Here is a 19930-nt window from a genome sequence, read left to right on the forward strand (position 1 = left end):
CTAGATTGGGTTGGGATATCTGGTCGGCATGGACGGGTTGGACCGAAGGGTCTGTTTCCATGCTATACATCTCTATGACTCTCGCCACTGAGTTGCTTTTATTCCTGATGAAGGGCTTTTGCCCGAAATGTCGATTTTACCACTCCTCGGATGCTGCCTGAACTGCTGTGCTCTTCCAGCACCACTAACCCAGAATCTGGTTTCCAGCATCTGCAGTCATTGTTTTTCCCTTTGGAAACACCTGGATGTCTCTGGTGGAGTACGCCAGTATCTGGCAACAACCTTTACTTGGAATAATCACCCTTGCTCCCTGTAAGGGTTTCAGTTCTGGTTGTGATGGCCCTTTGGTTTCCATCATCACCACCAATTGTTCCAGTTTTGCCAGGTTTGGATCTTTCTGTGTCCAAAGACTGATATTATCAGCTGTGTCTTGAAGTGTGGTCAGAAAATTTAAATCCATCAGGGACTGTTTTGGTGACGGTACCATCAGTGATGTATCTGTCAGCAGAAGGCAGCTTAGTTTGCTACCTGGCCTCTCGACTGATGTTCCAACTTGTAATGGTCCACATTTAGTATTACAACCCACCACTGGTTTCAGCCCGAAGCTATGGGTGGCACTGCCTTGTCCTCTTTAAGTCAACCTACCAGGGATTTGTACTCCATTATTATTACAAATTTACATCTGTAAAGGTTTTACTGGAATGTCCTGACTCCAAATATGACCTCCCAAACCTTCCTTCTCTATCTGGGTGTACTTATCCTTAGCATTAGCCAAAGTGCTTGATGCATACCCTTTTGGATGGTCCTCTCCATTGGGCCACCTATGTGTTAGTACGACCCTGCTGCCATACAGAGAGGCATCGCATGTCAGTGGCACATCTCACTTGGAGTCATAGTGTGCCAACACTTTAAAGTCATACTGCATGGAAACAGACCCATCGCACCAGCATGTTCACACTGACCATATTCCCAAATTAAAAACATGCATTTGTGTCATATCCCTCCAAACCTTTCCTATTTATGTACTTATCTTTTAAACGTTGTAACTGTACTTGCATCCACCACTTCCTCTGACAGTTCTTTCCACACATTAATCACTGTGTGTGAAAAAAAAGGTTGCCCTTCATGTCCTTTTTAAACAACATCCTGACTAGCTGTGACTCAAACTTCAAAGAATTATGTTTCTGAGCCTCTATGTCTCTGTTCTACAATACTGCCCAGGGCCCGACTATCAATTGCATAAGTTCTGCTCTTGTTTATTTTACCAGAATGCAAAACCTCACATTTATCCAAATTTAACTTCATCTGCTACTCCTTAGCCCATTGATCAAATTGATCAAGATCACGTTGTAATCTTAGATGAACTGCTTCACTGTCCACGACGCAACCGTTGGATGCTGCCTGAACTGCTGTGCTCTTCCAGCACCACTAATCCAGAAACCACTTTTGGTGTCATCTGCAAACTTGCGAACTATGACACCTATATTCTCATCAACTCATGAATAGAAATGACAAACAAAAGTGGACCCAGTACTTGGCTGTGTGACCATTTCAAAGGCTGACACTTTTTAAGAGTTGATGCAAAGGTGCCAGGCTGGAGGCCAGGTTATGTACAAACTCTCCATAATAATTCATCAGCCCAAGGAAAGACCTAAACTCCGGTACAGATGTAATGAGTGTAACCTGGTCTTGTCGACTCTAGCTCAAGTAGGTCGCTTGAGGTGCCTGCAACACACATTCTTTCCTTCTAAGGTGTATGCCCACCTGGGAGAAATTCTAAGGACTGTGTCCAAGTTCTCTAAGTGCTCCTTATTGGTCTTCCCTGTTATTAGCACATCATTTAGGTAAATGGCAATTGTAAAATCTTCTCCATCATTCACTGAAAAATTGCATAGGCAGACCATACCTCAGATGGCAATCTCGTATATTGGTACAAACCCTTATGGATATTAATTGTAGAACACTTCTGGAAATCCTCATCCAACCGCAGTTGCAAGAACATTTGGCTCATGTTGAGCTTCGTGAAGGACGAACCCCCCCCCCCCACCCCAGCCACTTTGTGTGTACAGAGGAACCCTGATTATCCAAAGGACACGGGTGGGGAGTATGTCTTTCAGTTAATCGAATGCCGGATAACATAGTTAGCCTCGCACCATGACCTTGCAATTTTGTTCGGATCATCCGAAATTCGGTTATTTAAATTCCAGATATTTGAGGTTCCTCTGTAAATCCTCTATGTGAGGGATCGGGTATATATTCAGCTGCAAAAACAAGTTTATTGTTTTTTTAAAATTCCCACAAAGACAAACTAACCCAATGGGCTTCACAATCGATATGATCCGTGCTGCCCATTCCACAAACTGGACTAGTTTCCTGATTCCTTTGCTTTCCAGCCTCCTGATTTCTGCCTCTACTTTTGCCCGGAAAGCTAATGATCCCTGGCAGGCTTTGCAGAATCAAGGTGTGGATTCATGGTCAACATGTATAATGGCCTTGGCTTCTTTGATAGTCCCGAGACTTTTCTGAAAACCTCCAGGCACTTATTTAGGTCTTCACTCAGGTAATCAAGTTTTGCCCCCTCAAGCTTGGGCCCGAGCCGTTTATTAAGATCGATGGAAACTGAACCAGCTCCTTGTCATAAGAGCCCAGGGCCCCTGGTATGGGTTCTCAGTGTGGCTGAGATTTTGTGCAAACTTAAGGGCTGGAGTCCAGAGCAAAATTTTTTAAATTTTGCGTTCTTGGCTTACTGAAACGGTCTTGCCAGAATCAACCTCCATTGGAACAGGGTGACCATTTAACCAGATGTTTATTTGAATTGGTTCTGATTTGATGTTGCTAAGCAATTTAACTATTCCAAACCAGATGTAGGTGGACTTTCCAGGATATACACTTTCCTGGATATTGGCCAATGGGTTCCAGTCAATTTAGGTCAAGTAGGCTCTGTTGCCGTCTCGAGTCTTCATACCAGCAGCAATTACAATGGCTTGCTGGCCCAATCCTGAAGAGAATTTTAACTGTTTGGCCAAGGCTTGGCTTTCTTTTAGGTTTTTGCTGTGGGCTAATGTAGAGTTTATCTGATCAGGATATGTCCTGAATGACGCTTTGCAATTGCCTTCAGTAAAGGGGTGTTTCCCAATCTCAGTCAGTCTGGTGAGGGTGTCCACTTCCATCGGAATACCCTGTAACTCATATGCTCCACTGACCACATTTTCCAGTGATAAAGCCAGTTGTAGTGTCTATTTGAAGTCCAGTTGGGCTTCAGCTAGGAAATGCTTTTGCCTGGTTACATCATTAATCCCACAGACCAAGCAGTCTCTCAGCATCTCATTAAGGGTTAAATCTAAGTCACATGAGCAAGACAGTCATTGTAACCTAGTCAAACATCCAGATATGAGTTCCAAGTAAAACCAATAGTGTCTCAGAGGAAGCTTGGAGACATAATATTCCTTAAGGAAATCAGTCAACTCTTGAAAGATTTTAGTACCTGGTGCCTCAGAGAAAGTAAGGATTTTTATAACTGAAAAATCGGGTCCACAAGCTGTCAGGAGAATTACTTGTTGATTTTCATCTGCCCCAACATTGTTTGCCAGGGGAAAAAAATCACATATTCTTTCCACATACTCTGCCCAGTTTACAATGACAGGATCAAAGGAGTCAAGCTCCCCAAATAATGACATGATGCCAGAAATGTTTAGCCCAGTTCAAAGATGACTATTGCAAGTGAATTTCTTCAGGAGGGCACTTTTCTCTCAACTCCACAGAGGCCTGTATCCTGTCACCAACTTAACATTTATTCACACATGGAGAGTCTTTGACATTGATCCAGCTCTCTCCGAGCCATCTCGCAGAGTCAACAGAACCTTCTATTTTTATCTGTTAGCCAGGGTATCCTCATTGTATTATAATAACAGGCCCAGTCAGGGAATTCATATTCTTCCTAATTAGAGTCAGCACATCCTATCTGAAAGTATTATTCAGTGTATAATTTTAAGTAGCAACATGTTGTTCTTCCATCTTGTAGGTTGGGTGGTTGTTGTTAGTGGTGAGTTGGCACGCTACTTCTGGTATTGGAGGAGTCATGCTTTTGATTGCTAATATTGTTTTGTCACATAATGATGTTTCTGATGTTATTCATAATCTGTTCTACTTTTCCAGCTCATCTGTATGTTGAATATGGACTCTAAAACTTGTCACTTGCTAACTAGCTAGATCTCAGCTTCAGCAACAACATTTGCTGGGTTATTCATGATTGGAACCTGTATATTTACAGTTTATCTTTCAATAATTTAGGTAGCATTTTGTTTTATTCATTTGGGGATGTGGGTATCACAGGTTGGGCCAACTTTTATTGCCCATCGCGAGTTGCTGTTGAGAAGGTGATGGTGATCTATTTTCCTGAAGCAGTGAAGTCCCCGGTGAGGTAGACACACAAAGCCCTTAAGGAGAGAGTTCTTATTCAAATGCTGACCTCTTTAGGGACTCATACTGACAAAGGAGATGGACCATCTAACAGCATAATTTAACTGAGTTGAGTCTAATTGAGTTCTGAAGAAGGGTCACTGGATTCGAAATGTAATTTTGTTTTTTTCTCTACCGAAGCTGCCAGACCTGCTGGGTTTCTCCAGCAATTTCCATTTTTGTATGTTTCAGATCTCTAGTATCTGCAGTTCTTTGTTTTATTTTGCAAAATTTCTCTTCCTGACTTGCACTTTGAGGTGAAATTGTAATTCTGAGGATTCAAGAATAATTCAGTAATCTTGCTGGTTCTTTACACAGGTTTTTCCTATACATCTGCTCGAGTGGGCAATGATCACTGCCCACAGTGAACTTTGTCACGTCGGTATATGTATGGAACTTGTTACCACCATACTTGACTGCCAAAACCTCTCTATCCATATTGGCATATCTGTTCTCAGCAGATAGTCACAGTCTGATGCAAATGCTGTTGATTTATAGAGGCTCCATAGCCAAATTTGCAGATGACTGAAAAAATGGGCGGGACGGTGAATTGCAATGAGGAAATAAGAACCTTACAAATGGATATAAATAGGTTAGGAGAGTGGGCCAAAATGTGGTGAATGGAGTTTAACACAGATAAGTGTGAGGTCATGCATTTTGGTCGAACAACAGGAAAGGCGACCTATTATCTAAATGGGGAGAGACCTCGGGGTGCTCCAGTGCAGAGACATCTGGGAATCCTCGTTCATGAGTCACAGGAAGCTAGCATGCAGGTACAGCAGATAATAAAAAAAAATCAAGTGGAATGTTGGCTTTTATAGCTAAACGAAATATTGTTGCAATTATACAAAGCATTGGTGAGACTGCACCGGGAGTATTGTGCACAGTTGTGGTCCCCTTATTTGAGGAAAGATGGAGTGCCATTGGGGGCAGGTCAGAGGAGGTTCACTAGATTGTTCCCAGAGATGTCGTATGTAGACAAATTGAACAGTTTAGGCCGATACTGTCTGGAATTCAGAAGAATGAGGGGAAATAAAATTGAGGCATTCAAGATGATTGTGTTAGGGGACTCTCTAGTCTGAGATACAGACAGACGTTTCTGTAGCCAACAACGAAACATGAGAATGCTGTGTTGCTTCCCTGGTGCCAAGATCAAGAATATCTCAGAGAGGGTGCAGAATACTCTCACGGGGGAGAGGGGCCAGCAAGAGGTCATCGTACACATTGGAAACAATGAGATAGGAAGGGAAAAGGTTGAGACTAATATACTGGCAGGGAAATTTGCTAGAACTGCTCGGGAGGATTTAAACTAGTAAGGTGGGGGGGGAAACCAGGGGAGATAGTGAGGAAAGAGATCAATCTGAGACTGAAACAGTTGAAAACAGAAGCGAATCAAACAGGGCAAGCAAGGACAAAGCAGAGAACAAGGTAGGATTGATAAATTAAACTGCGTTTATTTCAATGCAAGGAGCCTAATAAGGAAGGCAGATGAACTCAGGGCATGGTTAGGAACATGGGACTGGGATATCATAGCAATTACAGAAACATGGCTCAGGGATGGACAGGACCAGCAACTTAATGTTCCAGGATAAAAATGCTACAGGAAAGACAGAAAGGGAAGCAAGAGAGGAGAGGGAGTGGCGTTTGTCATCAGGGGTAGCATTACAGCTGTACTGAGGTAGGATATTCCTGGAAATACATCCAGGGAAGTTATTTGGATGGAACTAAGAAATAAGAAAGGGATGATCGCCTTATTGGGATTGTATTATAGACCCCCTAATAGTCAGAGGGAAATAGAGAAACAGATTTGTAAGGAGATCTCGGTCATCTGGATGAATAATAGGGTGGTTATGGTAGGGGATTTTAACTTTCCAAACATAGACTGGGACTGCTATAGTGTTAAGTGTTTAGATGGAGAGGGATATGTTAAGTTTGTACAAGGAAATTTTCTGATTCAGTATGTGGATGTACCTACTAGAGAAGGTGCAAAATTTAACCTACTCTTGGGAAATAAGGCAGGGCAGGTGACTGAGGTGTCACTGGGGGAGCAATTTGGGGCCAGCGACCATAATTCTATTAGTTTTAACATACTGATGGAGAAGTATAGACCAGATCTAAAAGCTGAAGTTCTAAATTGGAGGAAGACTAATTTGACGGTATTAGGCAAGAACTTTCAAAAGCTGATTGGGGGCAAATGTTCGCAGGTAAAAGAATGGTTGGAAAATGGGAAGTCTTCAGAAATGAGATAACGAGAATCCAGAGAAAGTATATTCCTGCTAGGGTGAAAGGAAAGGCTGATAGGTATAGGGAATGCTGGATGACTAGAGAAATTGAAGTTTTGGTGAAGAAAATGAAGGAAGCATATGTCAGGCATAGACAGGATAGATCGAGTGAATCCTTAGAAAAATATAAAGGTGGTAGGAGTATACTTAAAAAGGAAATAAGGAGGGCAAAAAGGGAGCATGAGATAGCTTTGGCATTTTTACAAATATGTTAAAGACACAAGGGCAAACTAGGAAGAGAATAGGGCCCATCAATGATCAGCAAAGCGGCCTTTGTGTGGAGCCGCAGGAGATGGGGGAGATACTAAATGAGTATTTTGCATCAGTGTTTACTGTCGAAAAGGAGATGGAAGATATAGAATGTGAGGAAATAGATGGTGACATCTTGAAAAATGTCCATGTTACAGAGGAGGAAGTGCTGCATGTCTTGAAATGAGTAAAAGTGGATAAATCTCCAGGACTTGACCAGGTGTATCCTAGAACTCTGTGGGAAGCGAGGGAAGTGCTTGCTGGGCCTCTTGCTGAAATATTTGTATCATCGATAGTCACAGGTGAGGTGCCAGAAGACTGGAGGTTGGCAAACATGGTGCCACTGTGTAAGAAAGTTGGTAAGCGCAACTATAGACCAGTGAGCCTGACCTCGGAGGTGGGCAATTTGTTGGAGGGAATTCTGAAGGACAGGATGTACATGTATTTGGAAAGACAAGTACTAATTAGGGATAGTCAACATGGCTTTGTGCATGGGAAATCATGTCTCTCAAACTTGATTGAGTCTTTTGAAGAAATAACAAAGAGGATTGACGAGGGCAGAGCAGTGGTCGTGATCTATATGAACTTCAGTAAGACGTTCGACAAGGTTCCCCCGAGACACTGATTAGCAAGGTTAGATCTCACGGAATACAGGGAGAACTAGCCATTTGGATACAGAACTGGCTCAAAGGTAGAAGACAGAAGGTGGTAGTGGAGGGTTGTTTTTCCAGACTGGAGGCCTGTGACCAGTGGAGTGCCACAAGGATCGGTGCTGGGTCCACTACTTTTCATCATTTATATCAATGATTTAATTCAGATAAATGCGAGGTGCTGCATTTTGGGAAAGCAAATCTTAGCAGGACTTATACACTTAATGGTAAGGTCCTAGGGAGTGTTACTGAACAAAGAGACCTTGGAGTGCAGGTTCATAGCTCCTTGAAAGTGGAATCGCAGTAGATAGGCTAGTGAAGAAGGTGTTTGGTATGCTTTCCTTTATTGGTCAGAGTATTGAGTACAGGAGTTGGGAGGTCATGTTGTGGCTGTACAGGACTTTGGTTAGACCACTGTTGGAATATTGCATGCAATTCTGGTCTCCTTCCTATCGGAAATATGTTGTGAAACATGAAAGGGTTCAGAAAAGATTTACAAGGGTGTTGCCAGGGTTGGAGGATCTGAGCTATGGGGAGAGGCTTGATGAAGGGCTTTTTCCCAAAACATCAATTTTCCTGCTCCTTAGATGCTGCCTGACCTGCTGTGCTTTTCCAGCACCACTCTAGTCTTGACTCTAATCTCCAGCATCTGCAAAACCCACTTCAGCCAAATTTAAAACAGAGTTGAGGAGAAACAACTTCTCGCAAAGAATTGTGAGTCTGTGGAATTCACTTCTCCAAAGTGTGGTGGATGCTGGGACAGTGAGTAAGTTTAAGGAGGAGTCAGACAGATTTTTAATTGGTAAGGGGTTGAAGGGTTATGAGGAGAAGGCAGGAAAATGGGGGCGAGGAGCATATCAGCCGTGATCGAATGGCAGAGCAGACTCAATGGGCTGAATGGCCTAATTCTGCTCCTGTATCTTATGAATTTATTTTATGAACTTATGAGTTTCTTTGTTGCAGCCTTTTGTAGAAGCAGCTACTTGCAGTGTGACAGGTTTCTTTCTGTTGTAGTATGACAGATTTCTGTCCTTGCATATTATTATTTTGAGTTTGTTGGAACTCCTGCCAGGTAGTTCTAACCCCCGCTGGTTACCGATGGCTTCTTGCGTCAGCACCTATAGGTTTGCTCTGTGTCCTGCCATGTGCGGTATGAAGAAGCTCATTTATCAGATCAAGGCCAGGAAATATCTCAATCTTCTGTTATCTCTTACTGTATTTGTGGCTTCCATCCCATGATTCTGCTCAGATTTGGTTTGTTTCCATCCAGGGTATACCGTTCTGAAGAGTTTCTCTTTCACCATGATGAAGTTTACTCAATCTGTAAGGTCTATGATCTGGCAATAACTTTTTCTTCTGTCTCTCGGAGTTCTATTGCAAATTTTTTTTTTCAGTTCTTTTAGTGTTTTTAAGTGGAGGATGAATCACTGCTTTCATTGCTGGATCAATGACGATGTGATACTCAAAATCTTCAAAGCACCCAAACATTTCCTTGAAACACGATGAACTGTTGCACCAGACCTTGACATCTGATAGGAGAGCACTTCTCATTAGGTATATTATCTTCAAGCCTCAGGGCAGCTTTGTTTTTAATGTGTGGTTTGCTGAAATAATCTGCAGCCCCTCATGTACGCTGAATCTCAGTTTAGCAGGATGTTAAAGTGATATAGAACATACAGTCATTATCTTTGCTGTGCCCCTCTGATTTGGGTGGTTCCTTGCTGTCGAATCTCATTTTCCCTCATGACATGGTTTGGTTTCCAAACCCTAGATAAATGTTTTCTTCCAGATTTTCAAAAACTATTTTCTGGTATAATCTGAGCTGGGTGATGTTGACTTTGTGCTTTGTTATCAATCGCCATCTTCAGGTTTATCATTGCGGATTTGTGAGATGGATCTTTGGCCTTTTAATTAAGAGCCCACTTGCCCCTTCCAGCCTGATGGACTAAGTTGAAATTGAATTTACTATTTCCCCAGTCGGCGTGGTGATATAGTGTATCACCTATCAGTAGGAAATCTTGTCATCTCCTCCCTTCGCTTCTTTCTCATCTTCTTTATGTATAATATCTCTCTGTTAAATTGTAATCCATGCTTTTAAATCATGGAATTAATTCCCAGATTCTGTAACCTGCATTTGGAACAGCTGCAGGGAAAAAGGGTTTCTGTCCTTACATTCCAGGAAACCTGACAGTGGAGTAAACAGTTGGGTTTTCATCTGATTGGTATTGAATCATAACACCACCGTGGGCGGCACGGTGGCACAGTGGTTAGCACTGCTGCCTCACAGCGCCTGAGACCCGGGTTCAATTCCCGACTCAGGCGACAGACTGTGTGGAGTTTGCACGTTCTCCCCGTGTCTGCGTGGGTTTCCTCCGGGTGCTCCGGTTTCCTCCCACAGTCCAAAGATGTGCGGGTCAGGTGAATTGGCCATGCTAAATTGCCCGTAGTGTTAGGTAAGGGGTAAATGTAGGGGTATGGGTGGATTGCGCTTCGGCAGGTCGGTGTGGACTTGTTGGGCCGAAGGGCCTGTTTCCACACTGTAAGTCTAATCTAATTTAATCTAATCACCTGACTGATGCAAGGAATTCTTGTACGTTTTCTTATGACGTAAAGATCATCCAGTCTGCATGCAGGTATAGATTGAATGTAACTCTGAAAAAGATGTAACTCAAAAGCTAGATACTGCAGCTGTTCGAAGAGAAAATAGTTTTGGGCTGTGGGAAAAGTTTGGGAAGGAGGGAGGCACAGAGTTTGCGCAGATTCAATTGGGCCTACTTTGTGTTGTAACCAATCTCTGCTGGAAATTGGAAATAAAATCAGAAAATACTCATCAGAAAGAGGTAAAAAAAACAGAGTTAACCTTTCAGGTTATTGATGACCTGGAAGTGATGAAAGTTAACTCCATTTCTCTTTCCACAGAAGCAGACTGGTCTCCTGAGTATTCCAGCTTTTTATTTTATTCCTACAAAAAGGCTTCTTAAATCTGAAGTAGAATTCTTCAACGTTTCACTTTATTTTTCAGGACAATATTGATTTGACAAATGACGACAATGAAATGCACAATCAAGTGAATACTGCTGGAGAAGGCACAGGAAGTATGCAGGTCTGTCTAACTGACTGTTACCAGACAAAAACAAGCCCATCTTCTCATGTTTCCAACAACCTGAGTCATGACGAACTTGATTCAGATGAAGATCTGCCCAAGTTTAATGGGGGATGCCGGTTTCCTGGTTGGACAGCTAGCAAAGATGAACCTGACCTTGAAGCTCCACCTGTTTTGACAGTTGAAGTCTCAACTGAGGCCGGTTCGCTTGTAAATGTTTCCACCAAATGTATCAATGAAGACCCATTGCCTGAACTGGACTTCATCGGTTTTGATGAAAGTCAAGATTCTCCTGTCACGGCAGAAAAAGTGGACTTGCTCAGTACATCAAGTCAAAAAGCTCACGATTCTGTCAGCAATGGAGAGTCTTCTAGTAACACCAGTATAAATAGTGACTTGGAATCTCTGGAAACATTTTCACCAGAAGCACTCATTCCATTTTCCTCACCAGATAGTGTTGTGGATCCTTTGGGAGATCATCATCAAAGCACCTTTGAGGAAACAATTAATGATATAATTAAACCTGATTTAAGTCCAGATATTGAAGATATACCATCATTGATACCTCAGAAGACTAAGGAACTGGAACATGGTTGTGATCAATCTCCCCCCAGCATAAACACGCCATTGCTAGATCCTTGGGGGCAGCTGCAGAGTCACAATAAAAGAGGTGAAAGTGAATTAAATTGTTCTCCAATTAAAAACAATGTGCAGAATCCTAAACCAGCGTTAGATCAATCTGAAGTTCAGGATCTGCCTTTAGAGGAAACTGAGGACCATGTGTTTATATCAAATAAAGCAAAGGAAGAAAGTTGTAATTGTTCAGTGGATAAAGAGACATTAAAAAGTTTTCAATGCCTCATTGGAGCACCAGTTCAACATCTGTTTGTTAAACAACCTAGAAATGAAAAATTGCACAAGGTAAGATCTGTTGAAATATAAAATTCTGAAGAGATGGGAATTCAAAAATGCAAGAGAATACAAAACTGATGCTTCAAACAGCGATTTAACTTAGCCTCTTCTGCTCCTTTTGTACTGAATCTGCAGTTCCATCACACAACCGTCTCAGATGTAAATACTACTGATTGATTCTACCCCTTACTGACACTTTGGAGTAAATGCACTTGTCCCATAACTTCAGATTAAATCTTGTGACAACAATAGCTCTGCAGCTAATGATACCACAAAGTACAGTAACAGGTTCTTCACCTCATTCAACTTGTGTTGGCCAACCCTCATGTATTTTTCTGCATTGAACTGAAAGCATTTTGCCTTCACGTTTTCTCCAATGTCCTTTTTAAAGTTGCTGTTGAATCTGCTTGCTCGAGCTCTTCAGGCAGTAGGTTCCCAATCGCAACTTGCTGTTTCAAATACAGACTGGTTCTTTTGTGTCGTTCTGCTGGTTGAGGATAGGTAGTTTAACACTAATATACAAAAGAGGTCTGAGCTGTATTCTCTGATATGTAAGTTTGCTTTGTCTATTGAAATATTTTGGAAACTTTAATTCATTAACCAAGTTACTCAGACAGAAAGAAAAACCTTTCCAGCTTTTGCACTCCCATTAATGTGCAACGGAATAGAAGGAACATCACAGCTTACTGAAGAAGCACAAATTAAAATCTTAAGCAGTTGAACTGAATAGCTGAGCAAATAGAATGCAGTAGGAAGTTGTAACAGATGACATTTCAATATCTTGGATCTATCTGATTGACTCTGGTCATTCATGTAAAGTGCTCAGTTTTCTGAATGCATAATTAGGAGTATTGAACTCCCTCAGATGACATGGATGGAATCATACAGTCAAACAGATAAAACTTATACATAACGATTTAGCTTGACCGACAGCACAAACAGGAGTCGGCAGCCTGTTTATACATCACTTCAAATCAGCTGGAGTGAAATTTAATAACACCCCCAGCAGTGAGTTTGATGGTATTTAATCGGATGGTAGGTTGTCAGGTGGGGATACTGCCACCCCTTTGATTCTGACTGATTCAAATCGTGCAGAAAGACTTGTGAGTGGCCATCCACCTGGACTCTAAATGAGGTGTCCTAGCAGGCAGCTACTGCTCATGTAGGACCCTCATCCTCATTCAACCAGGGAGGATAAGGCTGTTATCATATGGGAAGTTTGAGAACAGAGCCTCTGTCTGGTTTGATTGTGGAGTACCATGGGGTAGGTTGAGATGATCCCCCCCCCCCCCCCCCCCCCCCCCCCACCACCACCAAGGAAGACCCAACAGAGGCCACGTAAGTGCCTGATATGTTAGGGCTTCCCCAACACATGTGACAACAGCTCTTGCTGGCTGTCCAGCCAATAAGTGAGACCATGGTCACCCTGCCCCCCCATTTCCTGAACAAATAAGGATCTAATAAAGTGCTTTTGCTCGAAATATGCATTGAGCTCTCAACCGCATCTTGTCCCATACCACTTCCAGCTCCCAGTCTTCCCTGAGACTAGGATAAGAATAAGCTGGTCCATTTCCCCTCCCATCCAGAACCTCTCCACAATGATGCCACCATCAGACATATCTCCCTCCCCGCTTGCTTCCTCTTTCAGTATTCCAAAAGGACTGCTCCCAGCACTACTCCATTCAACCACCCCAAAGACTTCCTCCTTCCTTGTGGTATATTTCCATTCAGATATATGTCTCTGCAAGAGAAGGAAATGCAACACCTACACGTTCACCTCCTTCGTTCTCATCGACCAAGGTCCAAAATATTCCTCCTAATTGAAACAGCAGTTCCCAAGTAAGACCCTATATTCCTGTCACTTGTAATTTTGATTTTCTACCTTATTTCAAGCTGATCGTTCTATCCATTGACTACTGTAGTGAAGCCCGGCACAAGCTGAATGCCTTTTGACTCAGTACTCCCCAAACTCCCACCTCAACGTTATATTCAATAAATTTAGATCATAATATCTGTCAATCTTGTTGTTTTTTTTCTCATTGGTTTTGTTTCCCTCTGGCCTTTTGTGTTGTATTCAGTTGACTGCTATATAGTTGTTCACATCTCATCTGGACACCACCTTTGCCCCTTTACCATTCCAGTGGCCACTCACATTGGTTTTTGCATTTTGAAATTTTGGATCAGTCAGTTTCTCTACCCTACCACAGGCTTTCCCTTTTGTCGTCCCCTTTTCTACATCCTTGAATATGCTTACATTTCAATCTTTCTTCAGTTCTGATTAAAGCTCACGGACCTGAAATGGTGCCTCTGTTTCTCTCCACAGATGCTGATTTGTCCAACACTTTTTGTCTTTTTCATTTTGTATTATTATTCATCTTTTCCTTTTCAGCAGGTGAACCAAAACTCTCATTCATCAACAACGCACCAAAACAAGTCCAAGGAACCAGAGCTGATCTCCCAAAGACAGTGCAGTATGATAAACAGTACCATTGATGAAAACTTTCCCCAAGGGACTCTTCAGTTTCTGATGGATTTTGTATCTCCTCAACACTACCCACCTCATAAAATTGTGGAGTATATAATCAAGAAGATACTGTTGGGCAATGAGTCCTCCAGCACCATTATGTCTGCTTACATGACCCTGATGAAGATCCAACAGTATGTACACATTAATACGGCAGTCACAAAACATAACATCGTGTAACAGATCTGTTTAATATTGACTGTTGTTTTCAGAAATTTCCATTCTTTAGGGAAGTCAGTAGCCTAGTTAAAGTTGTATTTTTCATTCTGATTCAGTTTTCAGAATGGGTACCACTTTTATAGTAACTTTGCTACATATAAGAACAGCCAGACTAATCCATTGAAAAGATCACCAAGTTGTGTACCTACAGTAGTTATTTGTACGATAAAATATTTTGACAAGTGTTTTCTGGCAGCCTGTTGTTGGCTGAGTTCCTTTTAATTGCTCAGGTTGAACAACAGTTACAAATTGAGAATGTTGGTCCACGCAATTGAGAAATGAATCAGAGTTTGCATATTTTACCCAACATATTATTTAAAGTGATTTCATATTCAGAAAACTTTTGTAGTTAAGGCTGTTATTGCACTTTACAAGAGACTGTCATTATGAAGGAACAACTGCATAGTAACGTGGATATCTGACAGCCAGACCCCCACACGCCTTGAACTTTAAAACACAAATCACCTTGCTGCTCAATTCATCTTTGCTCACAGAACTGAAATATGCTAAACGAATTAACACAGTCCCTTTTATTACAGGGTTCTGAGTCCAGTGGTCAAAAAGTTTTTCAAAAGTTAATTGTACTTCTGAGTTTTAAGGCTGCTCTATGTCAGATTAAAACCAAAGGAACTGCAGATGCTGTTAAATCAGAAACAAAAACAGAAATTGCTGGAAAGGCTTAGCAGGTCTGGCCACATCTGTGAAGAGAAATCAGAGTTAACATTTTTGCTCCTTTGATTCTGCTTTCTCTTCCCAGCAATTTCTGTTTTTGTCTATGACAAATTAGTGTGGGAAGCAGGAAGCATTATCATAGTTGGGATTTTGTACTACTTTTCAATTAAAACATGTAAATTTTTTATAAATTACTCTCACACACCCTATAGTCTGAACATTTCATTCGGCCTCCCACTCTCACCAGCAACCAGACACTTATTTCCCTCCTACTCCTCAGCTAGTTCTTCCCTGAAAGCTTCCCAATCCCTATCCCGCAGACTCACACCCACGGCTCTAGGCCTTGGGCTATATGAAATCACTCACGTTGCTCTGCTTTTCTAGTCAGGGGCAGTTTCTGTCCTGTGTTTGCTGCTGATAGGCTCAGTCATAAAGTGGACTGTAATTGAAGGTGTAGCCCCTTGCAAAAATTTGCACTTTGCTGTGTTTAGAATAACAGCTTGGCAAGTCAAATAGGACCTTCTGCAGGTCACTTTATGAGCCATAGAGGTCTGTTGTACAAGCCTTCTCTATATAGGTTGCACATTTCCTTATATTGATGGCCTTCTCCAAAAACAATACTCTAGACTGAACTCCATTTTCCAGTTCCATGCACATAGAGTCATAGAGATGTACAGCATGGAAACAGACCCTTATGTCCAACCTGTCCATGCCGACCAAATATCAACCAGATATCCCAACCCAATCTAGTCCCACCTGCCAGCACCCGGCCCATATCCCTCCAAACCCTTCCTATTCATATACCCATCCAGTTGGCTCTTAAATGTTGCAATTATAAGAGCCTCCACCACATCCTCTGGCAGCTCATTCCAGACACGTACTACCTTCTGTGTGAAAACGTTGCCCCTTAGGTCTCTTTTATATCTTTCCCCTCCCACCCTAAACCTATGCCCTCTAGTTCTGGACTCCCCGAATCCAGGGAAAAGACTTTGTCTATTTATGCCCCTCATAACTTTGTAAACCTCTATAAGGTCACCCCTCAGCCTCCGACGCTCCAGGGAAAACAGCCCCAGCCTGTTCAACCTCTCCCTACAGCTCAAATCCTCCAACCCTGGCAAATTCTTGTAAATCTTTTCTGAACCCTTTCAAGTTTCACAACGTCTTTTCAATAGGAAGGAGACCAGAATTGCACGCAATATTCCAACAGTGGCCTAACCAATGTCCTGTACAGCCTCAACATGACCTCCCAACTCCTGTACTCAATACTCTGACCAATAAAGGAAAGCATGCCAAACGCCTTCTTCACTATCCTATCTACCTGCGACTCCACTTTCAAGGAGCTAAGAATCTGCACTTCAAGATCTCTTTGTTCAGCAACACTCCCCAGGACCTTACCATTAAGTGTATAAGTCCTGCTAAAATTTGCTTTCCCAAAATGCAGCACCTCGCATTTATCTGAATTAAACTCCATCTGCCCTTCTCAGCCCATTGGCCCATCTGGTCCAGATCCTGTTGTAATCTGAGGAAACCCTCTTCGCTGTCCAGTACACCTCCAATTTTGGTGTCATTTGCAAACTTACTAACTGTACATCTTATGCTCGCATCCAAATCATTTATGTAAATGACAAAAATTAGAGGACCCAGCACCAATCCTTGTGGCACTGCACTGGTCACAGGCTTCCAGTCTGAAAAACAACTGTCCACCACCACTCTCTGTCTTCTACCTTTGAGCCAGTTCTGTATCCAAATGGCTAGTTCTCCCTATATTCCATGTGTTAAATTCCATTTTTGAATTCTGTGAGCTATTGCTAAGCTAACTGCTGTGCTATGTTATTTGTGAATCATTGTTTTTATCTGTTGGCATATGGACTGACTTGTAAAATAAACTAATACGTATTTAACTATACTTAAATAGGCTGCATCCTGCAAATGTTTCCACCGTGCAGTGGGACTGGAACCTCTTAGCTTATCATGTGGAGGACAAGGTAACAGAGATCTGTCTTTTGTAAAGGCAATCATTGATATAAAAATGGAAAGCTCAGCAATTCCTTTAGAATTGTCATCGATAATCATTTACTTTTTGTTACATACTTCCATGGTTGAAAATATTCTGTCATTTGTGTTTCTTTACACATCTTTCAGTTATTTTGCACTTATTACTTCTGTCCTAATGCATTAAAGTATCATTTGTACAGTATTCCTATTAAATTACTCTGTTTGCTGCTGCTACACAGGAATAGAGAACTTGGGGGCATGAGCAGTGAACGGGAAATGATAAACCTCAAGAGTTGAGCAAAGCTGCAGTGGGTATACAACAGTACCATGTTGTGGTTATAACTGGAGGAGTTCTTGATCGGTAGAGGAATTGAGGTTTGCAGGGAAGGGGCAGGAAAGTGGATGTGAATAATGTTGGATCAGCCATGATCCTATTAAATGGTGGAGCAGGGCTTGAGCGGCCAAATAACCTTTCCCTGGTCCTGTTTATTATGATCATGTGCTCCACTCCAGGAAATAGCACTGATGGGCCTATGCAACAATTCCTTTGTGGTAGCAGGAGTTACAGTGTACTTAATAACACCCTGAGGTGATGTAGAGCCATCACGTACAAGTTCAAACCTAACATTCACAAACTGCCCAAATATTGGCATGTGTAGTAGAAACACTGAAGCCGCAACTGAGATGACTCAGTATGGAAATTTCCATTATTAATCATAAACAACCTGTTAACTTGGTTTGGTGATGTTTTAAGAGGGACAGTTATTAATCTTATGGAAACAAACCTTGGAAGTATCTAGTAGATATTGTTAAGTATATTATAATTCATAATATACACACTGATCCAACAGAGGAGTCCTTTTTCACTCTCCCTGATGGGTGTGAGTGATCACAAGTAAACATATGGAAAGTGTAATTTTGAAGTAGAAAGATAAAATTCACATTGGATTAGTTAATCATGAGGAGTTCCTCACCAATTAGCCACTGTTTCTCCTTTTGGCCATCCTGGTAAAAGCTCTACAAATCTGACTCTAGGCTATTATAAGAACTAATTTAATTCAAGCACCTTTAAAACTGATGTAAGAAATGGAAATTCTGCACAGAATATTTTCAGCATATTTGACCTTGAAATCTGGAACTTGTGGCCTTATAACATTGTGTTTCTGGAGAATTATTCTGTGTTTTTCTCTAAATCCAGTTCCTTAGATAGTCCAGTAGCTAATATATGTATGAACAAAATGGCACTCAATTTGGTCATTAGTCATCTTCACTCCCAGAGCATTAATACTACTGAATATATCTGTACTAAATATCTACCATAAACCCTAAAACAGCATTTGCAATTTGAGCAGTGGGCCGAAAACATTTTGTACAAATTTATTCATTGGAATCTTGAGTTGTTCATTAGAACGTTTCTGAAAATATATTGGTAATATATTTGTTATGCTGATTGTTAAGCTGGCACCCTGAGAATTAAAGAGATTGCTGCCAGTATGAAGAGTTATTGATTGGTTTCTGTTTTTTTTTGTTTTATGGAATATGGGTGTAACTGACAAGGCCAGCATTCATTGCCCATCCTTAATGAGCCTTGAACTCACTGGATTGCTTGGCCATTTCAGAAGGCAGTCAAAAATCAGTCATGTTGATGGGGGTCTGGAGTCATATGTAAGCCAGACCTGGTAAGGATGTGGACTTTCTTCTCTAATGTGAACCAAAAGTTTTTAACAACTTGATAGTTCTCATGGTTACCATTTGTGAGATTAGCTTTATATTCCCTTATATTCATTGAGCTGAAGTTCCCATTTGAACTTATGTCCCCAGAGCATTAGATTACTATTTCAGTGATATTGCTGTATGCCACCATCTCTCTCCTAATATATCTGATTACTGGAAAGGAGCTGACCAAACCTGGATTATTAGACATGATAATATCCTAATAATTAATAAACAGCAGTGGGCAGTTTTGAACTGAGCCAATTTACAGTCAATGAACTGTACTATTTTCCTGTGCTAGTCTAATCTTATGTGACCTCTATGTTTGTGCACCTCAAGGATCCTCACAGGAAGCATTCTGTGACCAAGAACGATCGACTGTTGTTCCTGCAATATGTTGTTCAAACACTTGAAGATGACTTTCAGTTGAAACGTGATATGCCACATAAAACCATAGCCAAAGCATTTCTATCTTGTGACGACAAGTTTTCCAATGTAAGGTATGGAGATGTAAACCTAATCAAATCTGCAGTGTTCTGTTTCAGAAAATAGGAGAGTGTTTTCTAATTTGTTGATGAATTGAGTGATTTTAAGTACTTTAAATGATTGACAGTATTTATAGACACTAATAAAATTGAAGTGGCTCATTAAAAAATGAGCTCATTTAGAATTTCGGTACTGATATGCCACTTGGCTCAGTGATAGTCACCTTATCTTTAAGCAAATGTTTCAAAATCAAATGTAATCATTGGTGTATCTTGTGATAAATTGTTTGGAGGTGCTGTCTTTAGATTGGATGAGAGAGTTCTCCTGACCTCTTGATTAATATATGTCCTTTCAAGAAGACACAGGTCAGTCATGGGTTTTTGTTAGCACTTGTTGAACATTTGTTGCTGCATTGTCTTGATGTCAAGGGTGACTATTGCTTAACTAATTGATATTCTTGAGAGTACCTAGGACATTGCGATGGTAAGAAACACACCATCCACAGATAGGTATCTATGGTTGTGCCTGCAGTGCTACTTGATGCCCTGCTCAGTTCACTGCCCCACTTGGCTTACTGCCTCACTGTGCTCAGGAGGATTTAAACGAATATGGCACTCGGCCTGTTGATCCACCACCCTGATTGCCTTTGTAAATACTATAGAGACAG

The 19930-nt window shown here is 41.4% G+C and overlaps 1 protein-coding gene across 3 annotated transcripts in view; it reads left to right on the forward strand.

Moving 5' to 3' along the window:
• simc1 (SUMO interacting motifs containing 1) overlaps positions 1-19930 on the forward strand; it is a 42590-nt gene that overhangs the window by 3214 nt on the left and 19446 nt on the right. For 2 of the 3 annotated variants that reach the window (XM_060837124.1, XM_060837126.1), the window contains exons 2-5: positions 10662-11663; positions 14044-14312; positions 16985-17054; positions 19117-19277. In XM_060837124.1, coding sequence (XP_060693107.1) covers positions 10662-11663; positions 14044-14312; positions 16985-17054; positions 19117-19277 — 1502 coding nt within the window. The remainder of the gene's footprint in view (positions 1-10661; positions 11664-14043; positions 14313-16984; positions 17055-19116; positions 19278-19930) is intronic. The other variant, XM_060837125.1, reaches the window with a different exon arrangement.

Source organism: Hemiscyllium ocellatum, chromosome 16, assembly GCF_020745735.1.
Source record: "Hemiscyllium ocellatum isolate sHemOce1 chromosome 16, sHemOce1.pat.X.cur, whole genome shotgun sequence".
In the NCBI taxonomy this organism is placed as follows: Eukaryota; Metazoa; Chordata; class Chondrichthyes; order Orectolobiformes; family Hemiscylliidae; genus Hemiscyllium; species Hemiscyllium ocellatum.